The sequence below is a fragment of the Chaetodon trifascialis genome, chromosome 20 (genome assembly GCF_039877785.1).
Source record: "Chaetodon trifascialis isolate fChaTrf1 chromosome 20, fChaTrf1.hap1, whole genome shotgun sequence".
Classification (NCBI taxonomy): Eukaryota; Metazoa; Chordata; class Actinopteri; order Chaetodontiformes; family Chaetodontidae; genus Chaetodon; species Chaetodon trifascialis.
In genome coordinates, this window is record NC_092075.1 from 15,436,444 (window position 1) to 15,456,731 (window position 20,288).

At 41.7% G+C, this 20,288-nt stretch overlaps 1 protein-coding gene across 2 annotated transcripts in view; it reads left to right on the forward strand.

Annotated features, from left to right (window-relative positions):
• cntfr (ciliary neurotrophic factor receptor) overlaps positions 1–20,288 on the forward strand; it is a 205,090-nt gene that overhangs the window by 114,531 nt on the left and 70,271 nt on the right. For both annotated transcript variants that reach the window (XM_070989534.1, XM_070989533.1), the window contains one exon: positions 5,094–5,327. In XM_070989534.1, the coding sequence (XP_070845635.1) occupies positions 5,094–5,327 (234 nt within the window). The remainder of the gene's footprint in view (positions 1–5,093; positions 5,328–20,288) is intronic.

Genomic DNA, 20,288 nt, shown 5'->3' on the forward strand with positions numbered 1-20,288 from the left:
GCAAAGGATGAAGATGATGAATTTATGAGTGTCCTGCTGTTCACATAAAGCAAACAACACGACAGTGATTCTCTGTGTCTTCATCCCCCTTGAATACTTTGCACTGTATCTGAGAGTCTCTTTTGTTTTAAACCACTAGCGACAACTTTTCCTCTCTGCTCTCTCTCCTCAGAATTTTTCTGCTTCTCTGCCACCAACTGACCATATGCTTATACGTTGCTTGTCCGTGTAGGCTTGTGTGCATGTGTGCTAAGTCTAAACAGTTCCATGAGCCCATTTTCAAGTGTACTGTATATCATTATCTTTGCTAATCTGTTCTGCAAGTGTGGCTGCATGTTTCATTCATTGCTGTTTGTGCATATGAATTTCCATATATACCCACAAGTTTGTCTGGGTGTGTATTTATTTGTGTGTTAATGTGCGCAACTGCGTATGTGCAGAGGTAGTGTGTTGTGACCTTGTGGCTCATCACTTATGGCAGTTTTGTAAACAGCCCATGCACCCATATATGCAATATGTTGCCCTTCGGTTTGTGTGAATGTGTGTGTGTTCAGTTGCCTTTAAGAGGCCTCTGGACAAGGATATGTGCTTGTAATGCCATGCAGGTCTTAACACCTCTGACCTCAAAACATCACGTGATGTTGGCTGTTTATGGTTCTGCTCTGGAACAAAAAAAAAACAAAACATCACGGTGCTGCATAAGAACGACGATACCCTCAATGCCCTGCAGTACCTTACTATGAGAAAAAAAAGTTCAACTTTCCTGTAATATAAAAAACTAGTTGCATCTGCCCGGTAACCCCTTGAGCCCTGTTGTTCCCTATTATATTAAAACAGCTGCATAAACAGAGTCATGCTAAATTTTCTCTTGACATTACTGTGGGTTTCCATTAAGGTTTCATGTGCATAAGCAACATGTGCAACATGCATTTGTATGATGGACTTACTGCAGGGGAGTTTAAATGATGCATTTAAGATGTTTTATTTAGGCTACCTTCATGCAGGCCATCATGCAGAATTTTAGGTTATTACTCATGACATTTATGAATGAATCAGATCACTTTAAGATGCAGCTGTATGTAGTGTGCTCAGTTGTGCCATTTTTTATCTTCTGTGGTATAACTCACTTGACTTCTCCTTTATCACAGCGCACAAAACGTGTCTAAATTTGAAAATGGCTTAAGTTATCGGATCTGCTTTGCCTCCAGGAGCTTCATGAGCTTCTTTATTCATGAGGAGCCCTGTCAGTTGGCATCAACATAAGTAAGTAGAATAATGAGTAAAAAGAGCAGAATTGAAGCTTTATGAAGGACATTGACTCTTTTTCTGGTTTGGTTGGGAATAAGAGTGTTCTAACACTGCTTACAACGCTCTATATATTACCATGAGATCAATAGCACTTGAGCTGAATGTCATTATGGTTATTAGGCCTGCTTGTCTGTATGCTGATGAGGCATGAGGACATTATGCAGAGTGGTGTGGGAGCTCGTGCAGATGTGTGAGTGAGTACACGAGTGTACTCATAAGTGAATCTACTTGTGTTCCCACTGTTGGTATAAGGTGTATTATGCATGTGTGGTATGTGTGCAGAATGCTCATGGTAAGTGATGGAGCACTGATGAATGATGAAGTTTCAGTGGAATTCAGAGGGAGCAGCCTCAAGGTGAGATGGAGAGGGGAGAGGGAGAGGTGAGCAGAGAGACGCACAGAGGGAAAGTGAGATAACGGAAACAAAGAGACTGAAAATAAGTTGCAGCAGGTTGCTACAGCACAGAGAGTTGTAGCTGAATGCAGTCACACGTGGTCCACCTATCTGAATCCTCATCTGTTGTATTTTGTTCATTAAGATTCCCTAATTCTGATTACACTACATGCAAACCAGTTGAAGTTGAAGGATGTGGTGGGAAATTTCAAACTGTCAACCAATAAGACCAAACCCTACAATGAACTGGTCCTACCACCAAGTATTGTATTATTGTAAAGTTCAGTCCTTTGTGCCACAGAGCGCCGCTGACAATAAATTTGGTATTTGGAAGATGAATCTGTATATTTGTTGGTTTTCAAAGATTCAGAAGATTTTTTACAAGATGCAAAATTTAGGTAAATGATAAAACATGCCACTGAATGAACATGATGGACAAGGAGGCAGCAAAGAACTGCATCAAGACACCTTGGGGTGTGTTATGCATGACGATACTGTATGGCTGCAAAAAATAAGAAAGAAAAATTCTTTTTTTTTTAAATTATTGTTATTATTTTATAAGTCAGTGGATAGATACCTGTCAGTAAGCTTGAGTATGTGATTGGGTGCATAAAGCAACAATAGTGCTGCTATGGTAATTTCTGTGACCATGGCACAAATTACAGGGACTCCCAAGTCGCTCCATTACATATTGTTTACCAGCCTGGTTTCAAGAGACAGATCTATCTTCTCACTGCAGCTGAAGGTGTTGTGCTGTCTGAATAATTTAAACCAATTCGAATCAAGGAGAGTTTGCTCTAACTGCACTTAGCTCACAGCTGCAGCAAGTATCTTTCTGGAACATTTTGCACATAGTTAATGAAAACACTTCCCATAACAGGTCAGCTCATGTGCAAGAATAGGCGTTGACATTTTATATCATCAGCATGGCTTGTTAGCGTGAGAGCTCATTGTCACTGCTTGAAAAGTTTTGTCTGATCCTTGAATTTAGTCCATTATGTTTATATGCCGACTTAAGGAAATACTCCTTAAATACCTGATATCGATGGGTATTTGGTGTTTAAACCAGCTGACAATGAAGAAGCAAGAAAAGAAGAAGCATAAGACCGACTGAACTAAATGAGAGAAACAGGGTGGGACAGACAAGCTGGAGAACTTAAAGTTCAAAGCAGGATATGCATAGAGGCAGATGGCTGGGTGGGAAGTAAGGAGACAGGGGTGCAGGAGGAGAGATAAAGATAGAGACCGACTGCCAGAGAGTGAGAGGAGGACCGGAGTGTTAACTTTGATACGACAGGAGAAGACAAGAAGAAGTTAAAGGGAGAGGACAGAAATGAAACACGGGGAGAGGGTGAAGGGAGCAAAGGCTAGAGAGACGAATGGATATTGGAAAGGACAGAGGGAGAGAAAGAGTGATGTAACCTGAGAAGATAAGAAGGATGTGACGCCGGGAGGGGGGCAAGAGAGAAGGTCAAAGAATCATTGGAGACTCTCAAGGATATACAGAAAAAAGCAGCAAAAAAAAAGGTCATTTCAGCTTCTGGGGGGCACACTTTTTTTTTTTAAACCTTTTAAATACTTCTTTCTGATGACATCATCGGAAGAGGATTATGATTTCACTCTCCTACTTTGAGCAGCTTAATGCCACCTAAAGGCGCTCAAAGGAATTTTAGGCATAGAGTTTTGAATATATTCTCTCACTTTGATAAAATATTAGATTTAATAGCACCTCCTGTAGAATTCAATTTTTTTTTCAGGAGCTCTGCATGAATGTTCACTGCAGGAAAGCATCTCTTCTCTTCTCTTCTCTTCTCTTCTCTTCTCTTCTCTTCTCTTCTCTTCTCTTCTCTTCTCTTCTCTTCTCTTCTCTTCCTTGTCACACAAGGGCACCAGCATCATCATCATCAAAGCTAACATCAAAGTCAAACTGTATGGTTTTTTCGTTAAGACGGAAATAAATTTTTATGTAAATAAAGTCACACATCCGTTCAAAGTGACTTGACAGAGGAGGAGATCAAAGGGAAATTGGCATTTCTTGCCACTCACATGCATATGCACGCCCATTATGTGGACTCAGGGAAATGGGGAGGGCAAGCTTGGAGATAACTGGGATGGACAGATGGAAAAAAAGACTGATAACACATGAGTGATAACAGAATAAAAAGAGAGATATGAATGAATGAGAGCCAGGGAGCAGAGGGTGAGATGCTGGGGAGGTTGAGGGGTAATGAACGCCAGATGGAGAGAAAGAGCAAACAGTGTCAGGGTAATGTTAATGGGTACAGGGATCTTGTCCTATTGAATATAGATGGCCCTGGTATGGGACATGAAATATATATGAAACATGAGGTTGACGTCTGCAGCAGCTGCGTTAAGAGAGATGTTCTTCGGAAGCCAGCTCAAGTGAAAAACAGCAAAATGAGAAGCATTGTAGTGAGAGAGAGAGAGAGAGAGAGAGAGAGAGAGAGAGAGAGAGAAGGGAGGGGAGTGACAGACAAAGGCAAAGACAGGGAGAGAGCCATCAGATGCTGTCAAGACAAGCATCTTGACAGCATTTGATCCTAGGCCAGTGGGGGCTCTCTTTTTTTTTCGTCTTTTCTTCATAGATGAGGGCTTTTCCAAAGATGAGGATCAATATTTTACTGTTGTTTCTGGTTGTGCTGTTGATCCTCAGTGCTTAAGCGTTAATCGGGGGTCTTCACTGCGTGTGGTCATGACCGGCCCTGTGGGACTTGTAAACAGAGCAGGGCTACTAACCCCAGTGTCCTGGCTAACACTCCCATTAGGCTCACATGTACCCTTCGCCCCCCGGGGTCACGGTCTCTACAGCTTTTCTGAACCCATGAAGAAAGGTAGCTTTGGTGTCAGCTGTAAGGTCATTGATAGAAGGATAAAAGCAACATGGACATGTTCGTTTTTTTTTTGTTGTTTGTTTGTTTTTTTACTTCTGCATTTTTCTCCAGTGCCTCTTCCAAATCTGGCTCACCGTGTGGAACAAAATGCTTTTCTTTTCCCATTCCTCACTCTCTGTAAAGGATGAGTAATATCTGGAAGAAACAAGATCATAAATGTTTATGAACTGTACAAAATCTGCCACTACAGATCAGCGGTTAAGCAGTGTGGGACGGTGGACTGTAATAAACAACCCTAAATCGATTGAAAAAGATTGAATTCAGCCATATCTACGAAACAAATGCTATTCAATTACTCTGTACAGTTTACCATATCAGTTGAAAACTGTTATCAAATAATAAATTCTCCCTTTGCTTCGCTCTGCCTCTTGTTGCTCAGAGCCAGCACGCACAAAGGCCAGTCATTTTAACCAGATATTTCACTTGTTATTAGCCGCTGATGTCACTAACACTTCATCTTTGCCTGTGTCCCTTTCCAGTTGCCAGGAACCAGTATGAGCGAATGGGCAGTGACGTCACCATGCAGTGCGGCTCCCTGGACAATGACGCATCAGTGTCATGGAAGGTGAACGGGACGGACGTGAAGGCCCAGCACCGCCTAGAGGGTCCCAGGCTGATGCTGACCGAAGTGGACCTGGGTCACAACGGACTCTACAGCTGCTTTCAGAACCCACACGGAGAGAGACGCGACACCATCTACCTCCACATCGGCAGTAAGTAGCCAGACAATTGGAATAGGAGCTGAGTTCTGCAGAGTCTCTTTGGTGTTGTTATTGCTCTAGCAACAGGTGCTAACTGGCTAACTCTAGTCAAAGTTGTTGAGCTCTCAAGCCTAAGAGTGTGAAGGGGGGCATGTGATTGGCTGAAAGGTGAGAGGGCAGTGTTTACACAACTGTGAGGAAAAGGGGCATCATGAAAAGGGACACTATCAAATAAAAAGTGGCGTGAAATACAAGTAATATTGCAAAAAATGACATGAAATATAAGCAGATATTGTCATATAAAAAGTCCTTTAATACTCTGAAATTCCATTTTATAATAATGAGCTGAGTTTCAGTAATTTCTTAACATTACTTCACAAAATGTTGTTTTATTTACACATTCTTCCACACTTTAATCATCATAATTTTATAATTAATAAATACTCAACACTTTGGAGCTTGATATAATGTGACTTTTTTTTTTTTGTTACGTATTTTTGCTGCTTCCACGGTTAATGAAAAGTTTAGTTAATTAACAATGTTAATAGTCCGTTATAATATCTGGAGGACTGTTTCATTTAAATTTTAAATGCAAATATAAAACTTGAATTGTCATGACAGCAGTCTTCGCAGCAGAGACCCGCTGCCAGCTGACAAGCTCTAATGATTAGTTGTTAAAATGACATTTGGCCATTTTGCCGTTATGGCTGTGCATTTTGATTATCATACAGAAGCTAAATGAGTGTCAATTTAACGGCATGTCACAGTGGCCTGTGATTTGGCAATGGCCTCCTTTGAGATCCATTATTCTGATGGTGAAGGTTTTATACACTGGGTCTGTGCATAATCATAATGATGTCGAGATGGGATAGACTTGTAAATGACAAGTGCCTTCGAGGATAATTGGAAAGAAAACACGTTCGTGAAATGCATAAAGCCAAAAACCTTAATTCATGCACCGAGTTGGTCTTTAAAGTGCACACAAAATTAACAAAAGTACCCAGGGAGAGAAATCCTTATTAGATCATTATTTGATGGTTATGTTATTGATTTAATATTTGGTTTTATTTGGCTAGTGAATGCAACAGTGTTGTATATTATTACTATCATAAATTAGGCAAAACCACTATGAGTGTTTTATTTCTATTACATTCACTAATACCTCAGAATTGTTGTGGCAACTGCCTCCTCTAATCTGCACCTGAACCTCCTCCTTTTCATTCAGTTTGGCTGTTTAAATTCATCTGTCACCGGGGTAATGCTCCGTGATTGATGGCTGCCTGTCTATTCTCAAACGGCAGGTTTGAGAAAAACATTTCCTAGTCGACAGTGAATTAATGTTTTCTTATTGTGGCAGGGAAAAAAAGAAAAAGGAGGGATGCGCTCCTGTATTATCTCTGCTGGCCAGCATCTCCTCACATAATAAGTGATCGCTTTCCACTTTCCCTCCATTTGAGCCTGTTGCCGGTTTAAGAAGGGAACGTTTTAAATTAAATTTCCACAGGAATCATACTTCAGCTGCTAGCTGGCTAGCAGGTGAAATTAGATATCGCTTTGGCATCAGTCATGGCAGCGCACTTCAAAATGGTGCCAAAAGTGACACAGTTTGATACACTGCAGACGAAAAAGCTTGATTCATTGCTCCCGTGCCTTTGAAAAATATGAGCTAATACCAGTTTTCTTCTTTCTGACACTGTTATAGAGTGTGCACCTCAGGTCGACGTCCAAAAAAAAAAAAAAAAAAAATGGATTGAAAGAAAGGTGGACTGGTGCTTTTGGCTCGCCTGTGCTGAGTCACGATGTTACCACAGGAAATAGCTTTAGTGCTAATCTGCGACGCAGCATAGAGTGAATACAGACAAATGAGCCCATTCAACGTCCGAGTTCATTGTAAAAAAACAAAACAGAGCGCTGAATAGGAAACCGCACCTGTAGGATTCCATGCACCTGTCAACAGGCCCGATACAAGCCAAGCGCACCACCCATCACGATTTCATTCCAGGCGGATGTTAAACGCAACATTTCCATGCAAATGTTTGATGAATGAGACTGTACGGGAGTGTGACAGTTTGGTTAATCATATCGGCAATGATGAATTACCGAATGCTGAAATAATACTGAATTAATGAGAGTTTTATGTTATGCTAGATTGTGTCAGCAGGGTGAATGATGCAATGAATAAACAGACCAGGATACGCGCGTATGTGTGTGTGTGCGGAGAGATGTGTGTGCATGTGTTTTTTTTTTTTTCACCGGCGGTAATTTTCTGCATCATAATAACACTTTGGTGGTCTCAAACAGCGTGTGTGAGAAACAAAGTTACATTGTGTAACTCTTCATCGGGGGTCAATTACAAGATTGGGAAAACAGTACCTTTGTGGTCTAGGCTGGTTGTGAATGTAATTACCTTGATCACAGTTGGTGATTTTATGGCATGTTCCAGGCGCACACTGGGGCAACATCGACTTTAATTCTGCCTTTCGAACTCAGATTGCCATCTCGCATCCTTCCTCTTCATCGCTCTCACTTTCTGTAATTGTATTTTTTCAATCTGCTTTTTATCTGCTCTCACTATCCCGCTGTTTCCTGCTATTTCTGTGCTTCTCTCTTTTGCCTTCTCTCGCCGTCTCTCACTCTATTTTTATCTGCGTTTTCATTATGTTAACTGTCACCTGCGAAAACTTTAAAGTGTTGCACAGATACAGTGATAATGGAGCCATGACAGGCTACACTTGTTATGATTACCATCATGCTGATAGTTTGATTTTATGCAGTGTTTATTACTTACACCAGGGGCTTGTTATGTTTTACACAGATAGAAGTGTTATCAGGAGAACAGCACAGAACCATCTGTCTTTGCCTTTTTAAATTTTCTCCTTCACTCCTTTGTCTCTCTTTTCCTCAAACTTTGGAATTGCCTCTCATCTTTCTTGTCCTTTCCCGCTTCCACTCTTTCTGTCCTCCCTCTGCCTGTCTGTCTCTCTCATCCTGCTGTCTCACTCTCCCATTATCTTTCTCCACATCCTCCATATGTCCTCTCCCCCTCCGCCTCTGTCTGTCTGTGTTCTGGCCTGTAGTTTGCGGCGGCATCCGTTAGTTGAGTGTTTACACTGGTTTGCATTAAGAACGGAGGACGTCATACGATGACCCCGAACCCTTCTGTGCGTATGTGTGCTCGCTCCACCTTTACACCAATTCTATGATGCTTTTGTGATCTTTCTCCAGCAGTGTGTCAACATAATGTCAGCACAAGGAGACCACAGTTGCGTGTGTGTGTGTTGATTTTTATGTGAAAGTTTACTGCCGCTGTGATGTCTCTTTCTCTTCCTCTTTGCCTTGTTTCACCGCTGTTTATAACTATAGGATGTTTACATTCAGTCTGTCACGCTGGATACACATGAAGCCACAATTACTTCCAAAAAAACTACAAAAATATATTTGCATTCACATGTGTTAAGCTGATACACACATGGCGGGATGCCATCGCCATATGGGTGCCTGTAAGAAAACGCACACACACAAACTCCATGGCGAGAGTACTCGCAGACATCTTTAGACACTGTATTCAAAAAGAGAAGTAAAGTACAGTGGTATAGAGATAGAAAGTGACACACTGATAAAGAAAAATGAAATAGTATGGGCAGTAAAAGTGTATTATCATTTAATAAGCAAGAGGTGATAAAACTCCAAAGCTCTTTGGTGAAATACAACATCCTTTCCCTATGCTGTCACAACGTGGAAGTTATTGCGGTCCTGCCCTTTTCTGGCTTTGTCCATTCCTCTATCTATAGCTGTCCTCAATTGCCATCAGCAAAACAATTTATAGCATCACAACATGGGCTGCAGTCGCCCAGATATTCAGCCATTTAGCCTCCCGGCAAACCCGACATCAGCTGCAGAGGGTCATATATCGAGCCAGTCTTCCTGGTGACCTGTCACACCGTCACCCTGCAAGACACAGAGCCCAGTCAGTGAGTTTTCTTTATATACATATGTAGTTTGTCACGCAAGATATAGTTGTGCTTTTCCCTCTTGCAACCCATTCATAATGTAGCTGTTCAAGCAACAGTTTGTTGTTTGCAGTAACTTCACAAAGAAAGTTCAGACAGCAGTTTTAAGGGCCTTATGGTTAGCTTGCTCGTTAGCCTGCTAGAGACAAATGACAGCCAGATTGTATTCTATTTTTTTGCTCATTTTGCTGAGAGTGACAGAGAATTTGCAAGATTCGTGCTTGTGAGTCGACATCTTGCGAGTGATTGTGTGAAAATAAACGTTTATGTATTCAGTCTTGTGATGGCTTGCCACAGAGTAGAGAAGACAACTTTTGTGTCTGTTGTGTTTATGTCCAACATTAAGGCACAAAATGACGATGTTTTTTGAGTAAGTGCGGCATCTGCATAAGCTCTGAATGATGGTAAATAAAATATACCATACTTCACATCTGCAAGCTTTCTGAAATGCCAGTGATCACTGGTTGACATGAGGGCCTAGATGAAACAGAAAATAGCTGATACTACATGAGGTTGATGTTTCTTCGGCGGCGTCCTCCCTGGCGCAGAGCTGTGAAATGGCGATGGCCCTCCAAACATCAGGTCGTACGTATCTAAAAGCTCAGTCACTCCCCATCTTTAGGGCCCATTAGCCAGTCACTCAGCCTGCCAGCTGACAGAGGGCAAGAAGAAGAAGTCCTTGTTTTTCCCCCAAATTCTTGATAGATAATTCATGGAACAATCAAGGCACTCTAGACAGAGCGCTCCCATTACTGCAATGACAAGATTTTAAACATCTATAATGAAGAGAAACATTTATATTGTGAGCAAGACTGGCGTCTGTTTAGTAATGAATTTATACCATAAATCATCACACAAAAGAAAGGGGGCTCTTGGTTTGGCATGGACTCACTCTTGTAAACAAATCCAGTCTGAGCCGCCCTAAGATCATAGCAGTGCCGTTATGTAAACTCTGCTGCGGAGTAGGCTTTTTTTCCCCTTAACGCTACAAATGATAACAGAGGTCTTAACCGCCAGTGCTGCGGGTGTGGGTTGGCTCATGAGGCCGCATCCATTTGGCTTAAGGTGTGTGTGTTTGCGGTTAGCACTGAAAAAGGAAAAGGGAAAGCTCATTTATAAGGAGTCTTTCTTTCTCCTTAAAACGTCTTCAGTCTTTCAGTCTCTGTCTGCCTCTGTTAATCTAACACATAAGGAAGGTGAAGTAACAGCAACAGCAACATAATAGATATAAAAGGATATGCATTTGTTTCTCATCATATATTGTGGTACTTTAATCTTTGAGCAGATACTGATATAATGATAAAAAACATTTTTATTATCTTATTAAGTGAAAGTTCTTGCATGTCGTGTAGATAACATTTATTTCTGATGTATTTTTTATTTATATATATAAAAAACATGTTCATTTCTCAAATTGAGGTAAAGACAAAAGTATCTTATAGGTATTGATGCAAAAATTAGGCATTATGTCAGCACTAGTATTAAAAAAAAACACTTTAAAATGACACCCTGGCCTCTGCACCAACTGGAAGATGCAAACACAAAGGCACACATAAGGATAACTTCTGTCTGAGGACGGTAGCGCGACACACTCTTTGCATCGCCTTTAATTATAACTACACACATGTAGCCCTCGCCCTTGTCTTAACCCCAAGGATATCGTTTAATGAAAATTAAATTAGGCACACTAATTAAGTTCACATTTAGGTTGTCCATTCCTCCTCAGTTGGTTAAATCAAATGTTTATCCTCAAGTGTAGCCTGCAAAAGACCACAAACACACACATAGGAGCTCACACGCCGACTGGTCGCCTTCAGCCTCGCTGTGGATGAGTTGAAGGAGGAGTGAGTTCTCTTGTTAGATTGATGCACATCTCTTACCCTCAGGCAACTCATTTCCACACACACACACACACACACACACACACACACACACACACACACACACACACACCATTGGTATCTATTTCCTTTTCCCTGGGCAGCTTGTTTTTGTGTGTATCCCCACACACACTCAGGGGACCTGTGCTACATGGCTGGGTAATGGAATTGTCTTGTCTCTTTGCAGACAGATCGCTATAAGGGTGAATACGTAGAGCTCCATCTCCTCTGGGACTTCCTGTTTAAACCAGGAAGTATTTGGCCCCCGCATGTAAGGCCATAGCTAGGACTACTCAGCTTCCATTTTAATTACTCTCCCTGCCTTTCCCAGTGCTCGGTCAATCATAATAAATAGAAAATACCTGCATGGAGGATTTACACGGCCTTAGCATTTAATTCAACAGTTTGTCAACCTCAGCTGCTCTCTCGGGTCTTGTTTCTGTCAGCAGGGGAAGCAGCCCAGCTTGGCGAAACTTTTTGAAATGAGTATTTTTAAGTCTTAAAAATGCAAATGCGTGTTTGGATGGGAAGGCCTGAAGGACTGACAAAACAAACAGGCAATGGATTACACTGGCATAGCCTTACTCATGAAAATAAACGCAGGTAGAAATGATGTCTCTTATTTTTGGTACTGCTGCATAATGTCTCTCATTTCTAATCAGAATGCTTCATGAACTAAAGGAAACTGACTTCATATCTAGCCTCTCTTATCCTGAGGAAGCTGAGATCTGCCAAAACCTTCACCTGGAGACCAAAAAATACAGAGTTTCAGATTTAAGCTCATTTCATTTAGTTCAGTTGAAATTCATGAGTTTGTAGGATTTGGGCCCAAATCTGCAGTGCCACCAGATGTCCTTGAGCAAGACCAGGACCCTGCCGCTCCCGAGGAATTGGACTGTGGCTGACCTGTGAAAAAAAAAAAAAAGGCTTTGCTGCAGGAATCAAACAGCATAAACTGAACTGATTGTCTGGAAGTCTTGATGAGAATTTAAATGCTAAGCGTAAATCAAGCCAGAGCACATCTTGGTGGCCCATTTTCCTTTTCCCCCCTCTGTCTCCTGTACCTTAGGTGTTGTCCTAAACACCTGAATATTCATCCTTGTCATCCTTGTCCCCCCCCCCCTCGCTCCCTCCACAGCCGTTTCTCCTATTTTGTTCCGCTCCATATCGGCAATTTCTGGCCTCTTCATTTTTTGCTCTATTTGTAGGACAACAGCAACTCCCATCACTTTATTGTAGCAGACAGCCATAACAAATGAGAAAATGGCCCTGGTTTAGGAAGTCAATGGGAAACCATGAGGGAAACTCAAACATATTATTAAAAAAAAGAGTTATTGTGTGCTTTGGCCTCTTTGTATCCGTTGGGTATCAAGAGTAATCTGGCAAGGCAGATTGTTTTCCCTCTCCCTTCTTCTCAATGCTACTGTTTCAAAGACAAAAATCATTAGCAGCGTTAAGGCCTGAAGAAAATACTCGTGTACTCGTGCTGGCTGGCTTTCAGCAGTCTTACATGTTTTGTCCATCCAGATCTCTAAACACTTTGCACATCTGTATGTCAGATTAGAGCTCACGTTTTTGGTGGCTTCCGTGTAAAGGAGCACCTGGACACAGAAACATCCAAAGTAGGTCCAAAGTAGAAGTTCAAACGCTTTGAAGCTCAACTAAGGTCATCTTTTTTTAGGACTGTCATGCAGTATGGTCCTTTTTTTTCCCCATCACTTTTCACCTTACTCTCACCCATGAATCGTTTCTTCTTCCTGACTGCTGCTAATTCCCCCCACCCCACCCCAAATCTTAAAATTCTGGCCACAACCCTTTGGTTTCTATCTCATTCTGTCCCCTCCTTTCTTCTCCTCTAATCCTCTTATACCGTCCCCTCATCCATCCCATATCACCCATTGCCTTCTCCTCTTCTTGTCATCTTTCTCTCTGTAGTTTGGTTTATATAAGCTTCCATTGAAAGTCTCATACTGCAACGTTACACTCTAGTGCACTCCTGCTGGCCTCACTGGATATCGTGTGTGTTAGAGTGCATTGTGCGGCTGTAATCTCCATCTACCTAGCAGATCAAGACAATCTGTTGAATGCTAATCCATTGATGTTATCGTATGGCTACGTTGCTGTCTGGCCTGTTGAGATAGTATGAAAGAATTTCTCATAGAGACATCTCAGCAGATTTTAAGCTGCGTACACTTACATGAAAAGCCACGATATGAGAGTATGTTTGTGGGTCTGATAGTGGTAGCAGATTAAAACATAGAGAGCTCAAGCTTCTGTGTAAAAATGCAAATAGGTTCGGAAGAAGAGAAAGCTGCAAAAGCAAGCTGAAGTTAATAACAGGGGCCGGTAGATCAAGCTGGCTAGGTGTGGTGAAAGTCTCCTCAGGAAGACGCTGAAGTGTAGGGAGACTACGTTAGATAAGGCGCAGCTAGAGACTAAGGAGCTTAGTTGAGGGAACAGGAGCCTAACACAGGAAATAGTGCAGATAGAAAGGATTCAAGACCTTTGTGAGGATTTAACAAAAAAATGAAACTGTGCATGCCGTGATGAGAAACAGTAAAAAAGGTGTTGTGCTTTCTCTGCTGGGAAAAAAAGAACTATTATATAAAGAAACCAAAAAAAACATGGCTGTGGCTGTTATGATGGCTTCATCAGTTGAAACCTAAAAAAGGATAAGACAACATGGTTAAATGGCATCTGGATTGAGAATACAAGTGTCAGCCAATAAAATGAGGGAACACAACAACACGATGATCAACATATGAGCTCATAAAGTGCATGATGAGATGTCAAAATGAGGCGTATGGTTGTGATCAAATGGGATTTTCATGCTCGCTCTTAACAATGTATTTAACGTAAGCACATCTCCCCCTCAGTGCACGGCCTTTTGCATCTGTGTGACGAGACTGAACTTGGAACAACCTGGGGCATTCTGGGAAGTGCCCGCATCTGTGTCAGAAACATGAGGCTCATGTTTTCTTGGTAGCATTAAAGCCAACTGGAGCAAACTTTAGAGGCTGAACTTGAGCAGCTGGAGCATCACTTCCAGTCGTCTAATATGCTGCTCCTTGCACCAATTAAATTTGCAATGCTCCAGCTCCGTTCCACTCAAGCGCTCTGCATGAAACAAAGCCATCGGAGTATATCTGGTAATTGGTAGTGGGAGATGAGGGTGTTGTTGCTGTCCTAAACCTTCCAGTTCTTTGCTTCCTTTTGCTAATCCCACAACTTTTCTTACTTTCTCCGTCAATCTTTAAAATGTGCAGACTTCTTCTTCTTCTTCTTCTTCTTCTTCTTCTTCTTCTTCTTCTTCTTCTTCTTCTTGCTGTCATTTCTGCACACCCTCCTCCCTTTTCATAGATTTCTAATCATTGCAGTAACAGGTTTTCCATGACCCTGGGGTAAATGAATTGGGCTGATTGGTTGTCTGAGATTCTAAAAGTGAATTTTGATTAAACTTTTTCTGATAAAAAGGAAGGATCGGTAAATTGTAGTAAGCCATGGTTGATTGTATTCTCTCTTTCTCTCTCTCTCTGCGTCTCTTTTCGTGTGTCTCTCTCCCCTTCTCACTCTAATTACCCATCCAGGGGTAGTGGAATAAACTGACTGACTGCATTATTATCTTGTCTCCTCTGTTCGCTCCGCTTTCCTTCAGTTGACATGCAGCAAAACAGAAATGTTTGTGCTATGTGTGTGTGTGTGTGTGTGTGTGTGTGTGTGTGTGTGTGTGTGTGTGTGTGTGTGTGTGTGTAGGTGTAGCTACTTGTGAGTGCTTTTTTGTGTGCTTCATATTAATTCGTCACTCTGTCTTTCTGTGTGTGCGTGCACATCTTTGTTTATGCCAAAATTTTGCAGCTGCATTTTTGTACGGACATGTATGTGAGCGTGCTTGTGTGTCGGCGTGCGTCAGTGTGCGTCAGTGGCTGTCACTGTGTGTTTTGTATGTGTGCCAAGAAGGTAAAGGCCGGTTCCCTCTTGATTAGTGGCCAGTGAAATACAAATTTCAGGGCTGTCTCGGCCCTTTTACGATCCTGTGTGCGTGTGTGTGTGTCTGAGTGTCTGAGAGAGAGAGAGAGAGAGAGAGAGAGAGAGAGAGAGAGAGAGGGAGGAAAAAAATAGACTTTGACCAGAAAGTATTCCCCCTGCTTGAGTGTCCAGCAGTGAGGTTGAGCAGTTTGCTCCACTGACGTCAAGCAACTGAGGAATGGTCAGATATCCATGAAAACACGTTCAGCGGCCATATTTGTGTGCATGTGCGTGTGTGTGTGTGTGTGTGTGTGTGTGTGTGTGTGTGTGTGTGTGTGTGTGTGTGTGTGGCTGCAAAAGAGATTCAAATGTCAAATGCTTTCAGAGGTAAAACTGTCCACTCCTGCTGACCCTTTCAGCCAGCCCTGTCACATCCATTCAGTTTAATGCGTCCCCCCACAACAGCCGACAAAAGCATGTTGTCAAAGCACAGACACAGAAACTGTTCAGTCTAACAAAGATTTGTCTCTTGCACATGTTTTCGTCACTATTATAGAAGTTTACATTTCACCACATTTGCAAATTTTCTATAAAACGCTGCATATGAATCATACAAAGAGGTTTTCATTGTCTAAAGATATGCAAAATTGTAGTCATTTTCATTTGAACTGTATCTCATAAAGGACAATCTCAGTTTCATGGTGCATCTCTTTCGAAGTAGAAAATCCTTCCTCTTTATTGTTTAGATTGGATCATTGCTGCTCCGACGCTCTGAAAGTGACAAATAAGCAAATTAGTAAGCATCCCTTGACTCTCATGTACCAGCCTGCTTGGCTATAGGGAGGGTAACAAACCTGCCGGTGTGTGGACGCATGTGTGCGCTAAGGAGAGAGTAAGACAAAGAAATAGAGGATGTGTGTCTTCATAAAAAGAAGAGGTTAGAGAAAATAAATGAGCAATGGAAGTGAATGTGCTCTAAGAGGGCAGAGAACAAAATGTGTACATGGGTATATATGTGTAGAATCCAACATGCCTATATGTTTTCATGCATCTCCGTAAGCGTGTGCATGCTCGCTGCATTTCTTTCACTGTATATCTTTACATGTGTGTGTGTAATGGACTAGGCCCTAACATAATTTCACGCTTCAGGATAAAAGTGACTCCTCCATTTAGTCTGTCCGGGCCATTTCTGTTTGATGCAGCAAACTAATCTGCACTTCCGAAGGAGATTGTTCCTCACTCACTCACTGACTTGTTAAATGGATGATAATATACAGCAATCTGCTAGCCCTGCAAGAAGTGCTTCAGGAACGTGTTCCTCTGCACCTACCCTCTTTAGAAACAAAGAAAGCCAGGTTTGTTGGCATTTTTGAGTCCAGTGCATGAAAAGTTGCATGTTAGTAAAAGTAGCCTTGAGTAAGACTGAATCCAGCGTCTTTTCCATTTTAAGTTTGTCTTTATCAGCCCAGCAAAAGACCTCACTGTATGTCCTGGAAGACTTAAACACATGCGTACACGCAGTTGCCACTTTATTAGGTACATCTAGCTAAAACCATTGCGGTCCTGCAACGAAGCCTATCGTCATGATTCTGTTATTTATCCTCAATGAGGTGGAGAAAATAATAGAAACACCATACCCAATGTGTACTGTGCTTGCTTCATGTCAACTCTATGTACAGCTCATGTCCTTAGAGAATGAACTGCATCTAGTAGCAGCAGCAGAATCAGTAGATACTGTAGTAACTGTATAGCATAATCACATAGAGAAATACAAGTCATAGATTAAATGAATATATGAACTCACGCTTCATCTCCCTGTGTTTTCTTCTATCCTTCTTTTCTTCCCCCTCCATCCCAATGCCAGCCCCTGCTGTAGCTACTCATTTGTGCAAAGCACTAGTCAAACTGTTATTACTCCATGTAAAATTATAGCAATTTCGCTTTACCTCTTCTGTGACCAAGCTTCTTCGCTTCTCTCTTATTTCCAAAGTGGTGTTGATCATGTCGTCAGCGAGATTTGGAAACAAATGCAGTGTGTCCTGTGTTTTTGGTTGCTGGGCTATAAAACAGAAATTTGGAGATCACAGTAGTTGTGGTAAAAGAAATATAAATGACCTTCACCCTGAATTAGAGAAAATGACTGGATTTATGGAGTATAATGCTAGTGCTGGTAGTAGTTGTAGTAGAAATAGAAGTTATAGTAGCAATATGAGAAGCAGTAATGGAAATAGTTGTAGTCGTACCAGTAGAAGAAGCAGAATGTTGATGGTAGTGCTGTTAACTTAAGGAAGAGCAATACTTTTGAGAGAAGCAGCAACAGCGTGTATTTGTCTCCGATGAGTACAGGATTGTTGTGCAGCAGTGTTGTCTTCGTGGAGATGTCTCAATTACACCAGCTTGCTGGTCCACTCTCTTGGGACCAGGCAGCTGTGAGCCTGGACTGTGGCTAAATGGAATGGTCCCAGAGGACAGACATACTCACAGAGCACAGCAGCATGGGAAAAGACAGGAGGAAAAGCAGGGACAGAGGTAGAGAGATGGAAAAGGGATACAGCGGAATTTCTATCAAGACACGGCTGAGATAAAAATGAAAAAAAAAAAAAAAGTGGAAGAAAGGGATATGGGAAATAGAAACTCTGCTTGCGTTTAGGATAAACAAACACTGCCTTCTGGATGTTCAGACACACACATGCTCACGCTCACATACAGACACACACATGTTGCGGTGGGAGGATGAAAGGAGTCTCGCGCAAACATAGCTCCCGTGTCGAATGAGCCGCTCTTATTGTGGAAAAACACAGAGATGTTGGTCTTGGCTGGACAAGAATGTGGGCTGTATCGGTGCTCTGTGTGTGTGTGTGTGTGTGTGTGTGTGTGTGTGTGTGTGTGTGTGTGTGTGTGTGTGTGTGTGTGTGTGTGTGTGTGTGTGTGTGCTGCAATGAAAGCTCAAGCTCACTAGTTATTCGTGCAGCATTTGATTCAAACAGTCAGCATACACACAGACAGCTGCACAGGCACACATAACACATTCATAATGAGTCTAATTATCTATTTTTATAGTTTGGGAAAGGGTGAACATTTTGAGTTGTGTGTGCGTGCGTGTGTGTGTGTGTGTGTGTGTGTGTGTGTGTGTGTGTGCATGTGTGCACGCACTGCCTCTTCCTTTCCATCATTCCCTTCACACTGTTCCTTCCCATTCTGTGTTTCTTTCAAGTTCAGATGCTGTTTTGTTTTTAATCCAGGCAGTGTCATTCATCATTCATCCTCTTGGTATTTTTTTTTTTCTCCTCACATTATGCAGCGTACCTGTTCATCTCATCTGCCTAAATCTGCCTGGTTAGCTTTCAAGTGTTTGGGAGGGCAAATCACACAGAATCCGATCAAATGCCGCACCGCTGTGAAGTGAAATCTTTGTAGCTTTGACTGACTCACTGCAAGAGCATTCAGTTATTTTTTTTATTTTTTTTTCTTGACACATTTGAATGTGAAAGCATTCAGTTAGCCTTGAATTGGATTCATCCATTGCTGGTTATATAAACGGTTAGTGAATTTTCTGTGAAGTTCAAAAGACAGTGAAGTCGCTGATGCAGTTAAGTTGTGCGTTAAGTTAAAATTGAATATAACAAAAAGTAACAGACATTACAAAAAAAGTTGCACTTCTTCTGTCATAATGTAAGGAATCAAGAGTGAGTGACCACTAAGTCCATCGTATAAACACTGGTCCAACAGCATGAAGCATGTTGTTACAACGGAACGTGTTCAATAATACATCACATCTGTCAACATCTGTCAGTTTGAATTTTGAGACCACTTACAACAAATGTCTTTGTCTCCATCCCCCCTAAGTAATCTCAAATCAGAGGTGTGAAACGAGTCTTTGATTCCCGATGAGAACGAGTGCTTGCATCCTTGCTGAGCATGCTGGAGGAGGAGGAGGAAAAACATTTGCGCTCCGAAACACATAACCAATTTTAATGGGAAATTTTGCTTTTATTCAAAAACACTTTTTTTCCCTCGAACAGATTCCATTCAGCACCAAATTTGGCTCATTTGATTCTTACAAAAAAAAAAAAAAACATCCTTGTACAATTCTCAAATACCTCTAGTATTTGCATGGTCGTCTATCACTGTGCTGCTGATTGAAAACCTCTGAACATTTTCTATAATGAAATAATAACACATTTAGAAGATTGTGCAGCCATGACTGAAGTATTGTAAATGCTCTCTGAATGCTTTCTGATGTGAGCCGGAGTTATTTTAGTTTGCATCCATCCATCCACCACAGCTAATGTCAATCAGTTCACCGTCAGAGGCGACAGTTGTTACCTAACGTATATTTCTTTGTAAATGTGTGGAAGTATCTGTTGAACATTGTTAGAGCAAACAAAATGCAGCGGAGGCTAATTCATGAAGCAGTGAACCTGCAAGATCCCCACCACAAACCGTTCCTTCAATACCTTGTTAACAAGGAGAGCGCAATAAATAATTCATGTATATGTTTAGAGCTATACAACACTTTCTCTGTGTCGGGCTCTGCTAACAGGTTTGTTCCCACGTGCACGCACGTGCACGCACTTGTCTGTAGGTGCGCGATAAAGAGAGATTAACTGTATCAGAAAAGTCAGAAGAGAAAAGAAATCATTTCAGATTTCTTTCAGCATCTCTGGAGGGGAAAGTTATTGTGTGCTAATCAGAGAGAAAGATGAAATCATCAAAGCAATACTACAGTCTACTGAGTCTGCCTGCATCTCCATGCTCAGTCTGCTTTCTCATTTCTCTTTCACGCTCCCTCTGTTTAGTCCCCTTTTCTTCTTTTTCCCCCAAGCCCGTCTGTCTCTCTTTTTACACACTCCTCCTCCTCCTCCTCCTTCTCTGAGCTTGTCCCTTTCTGTCAGTTTTGCCTCTGTGTCTGATATGTATCTCTTAAGATTTGAGCCAGTCGCCGTTGTTGCAGCAGTTACATGAGAGCTGCAAAGAGCGCCACAATTTGCTTCAGACAGACTTTTTTTGCATTTCATAATTTATGAAAATGCAGCTGACAAGAGAGAAGCATGGCCTCGAAGCACAACTAGCCTGTTCTGTTGTTGACATTGTTCTGTGTGACGCGCGCTTCCTGC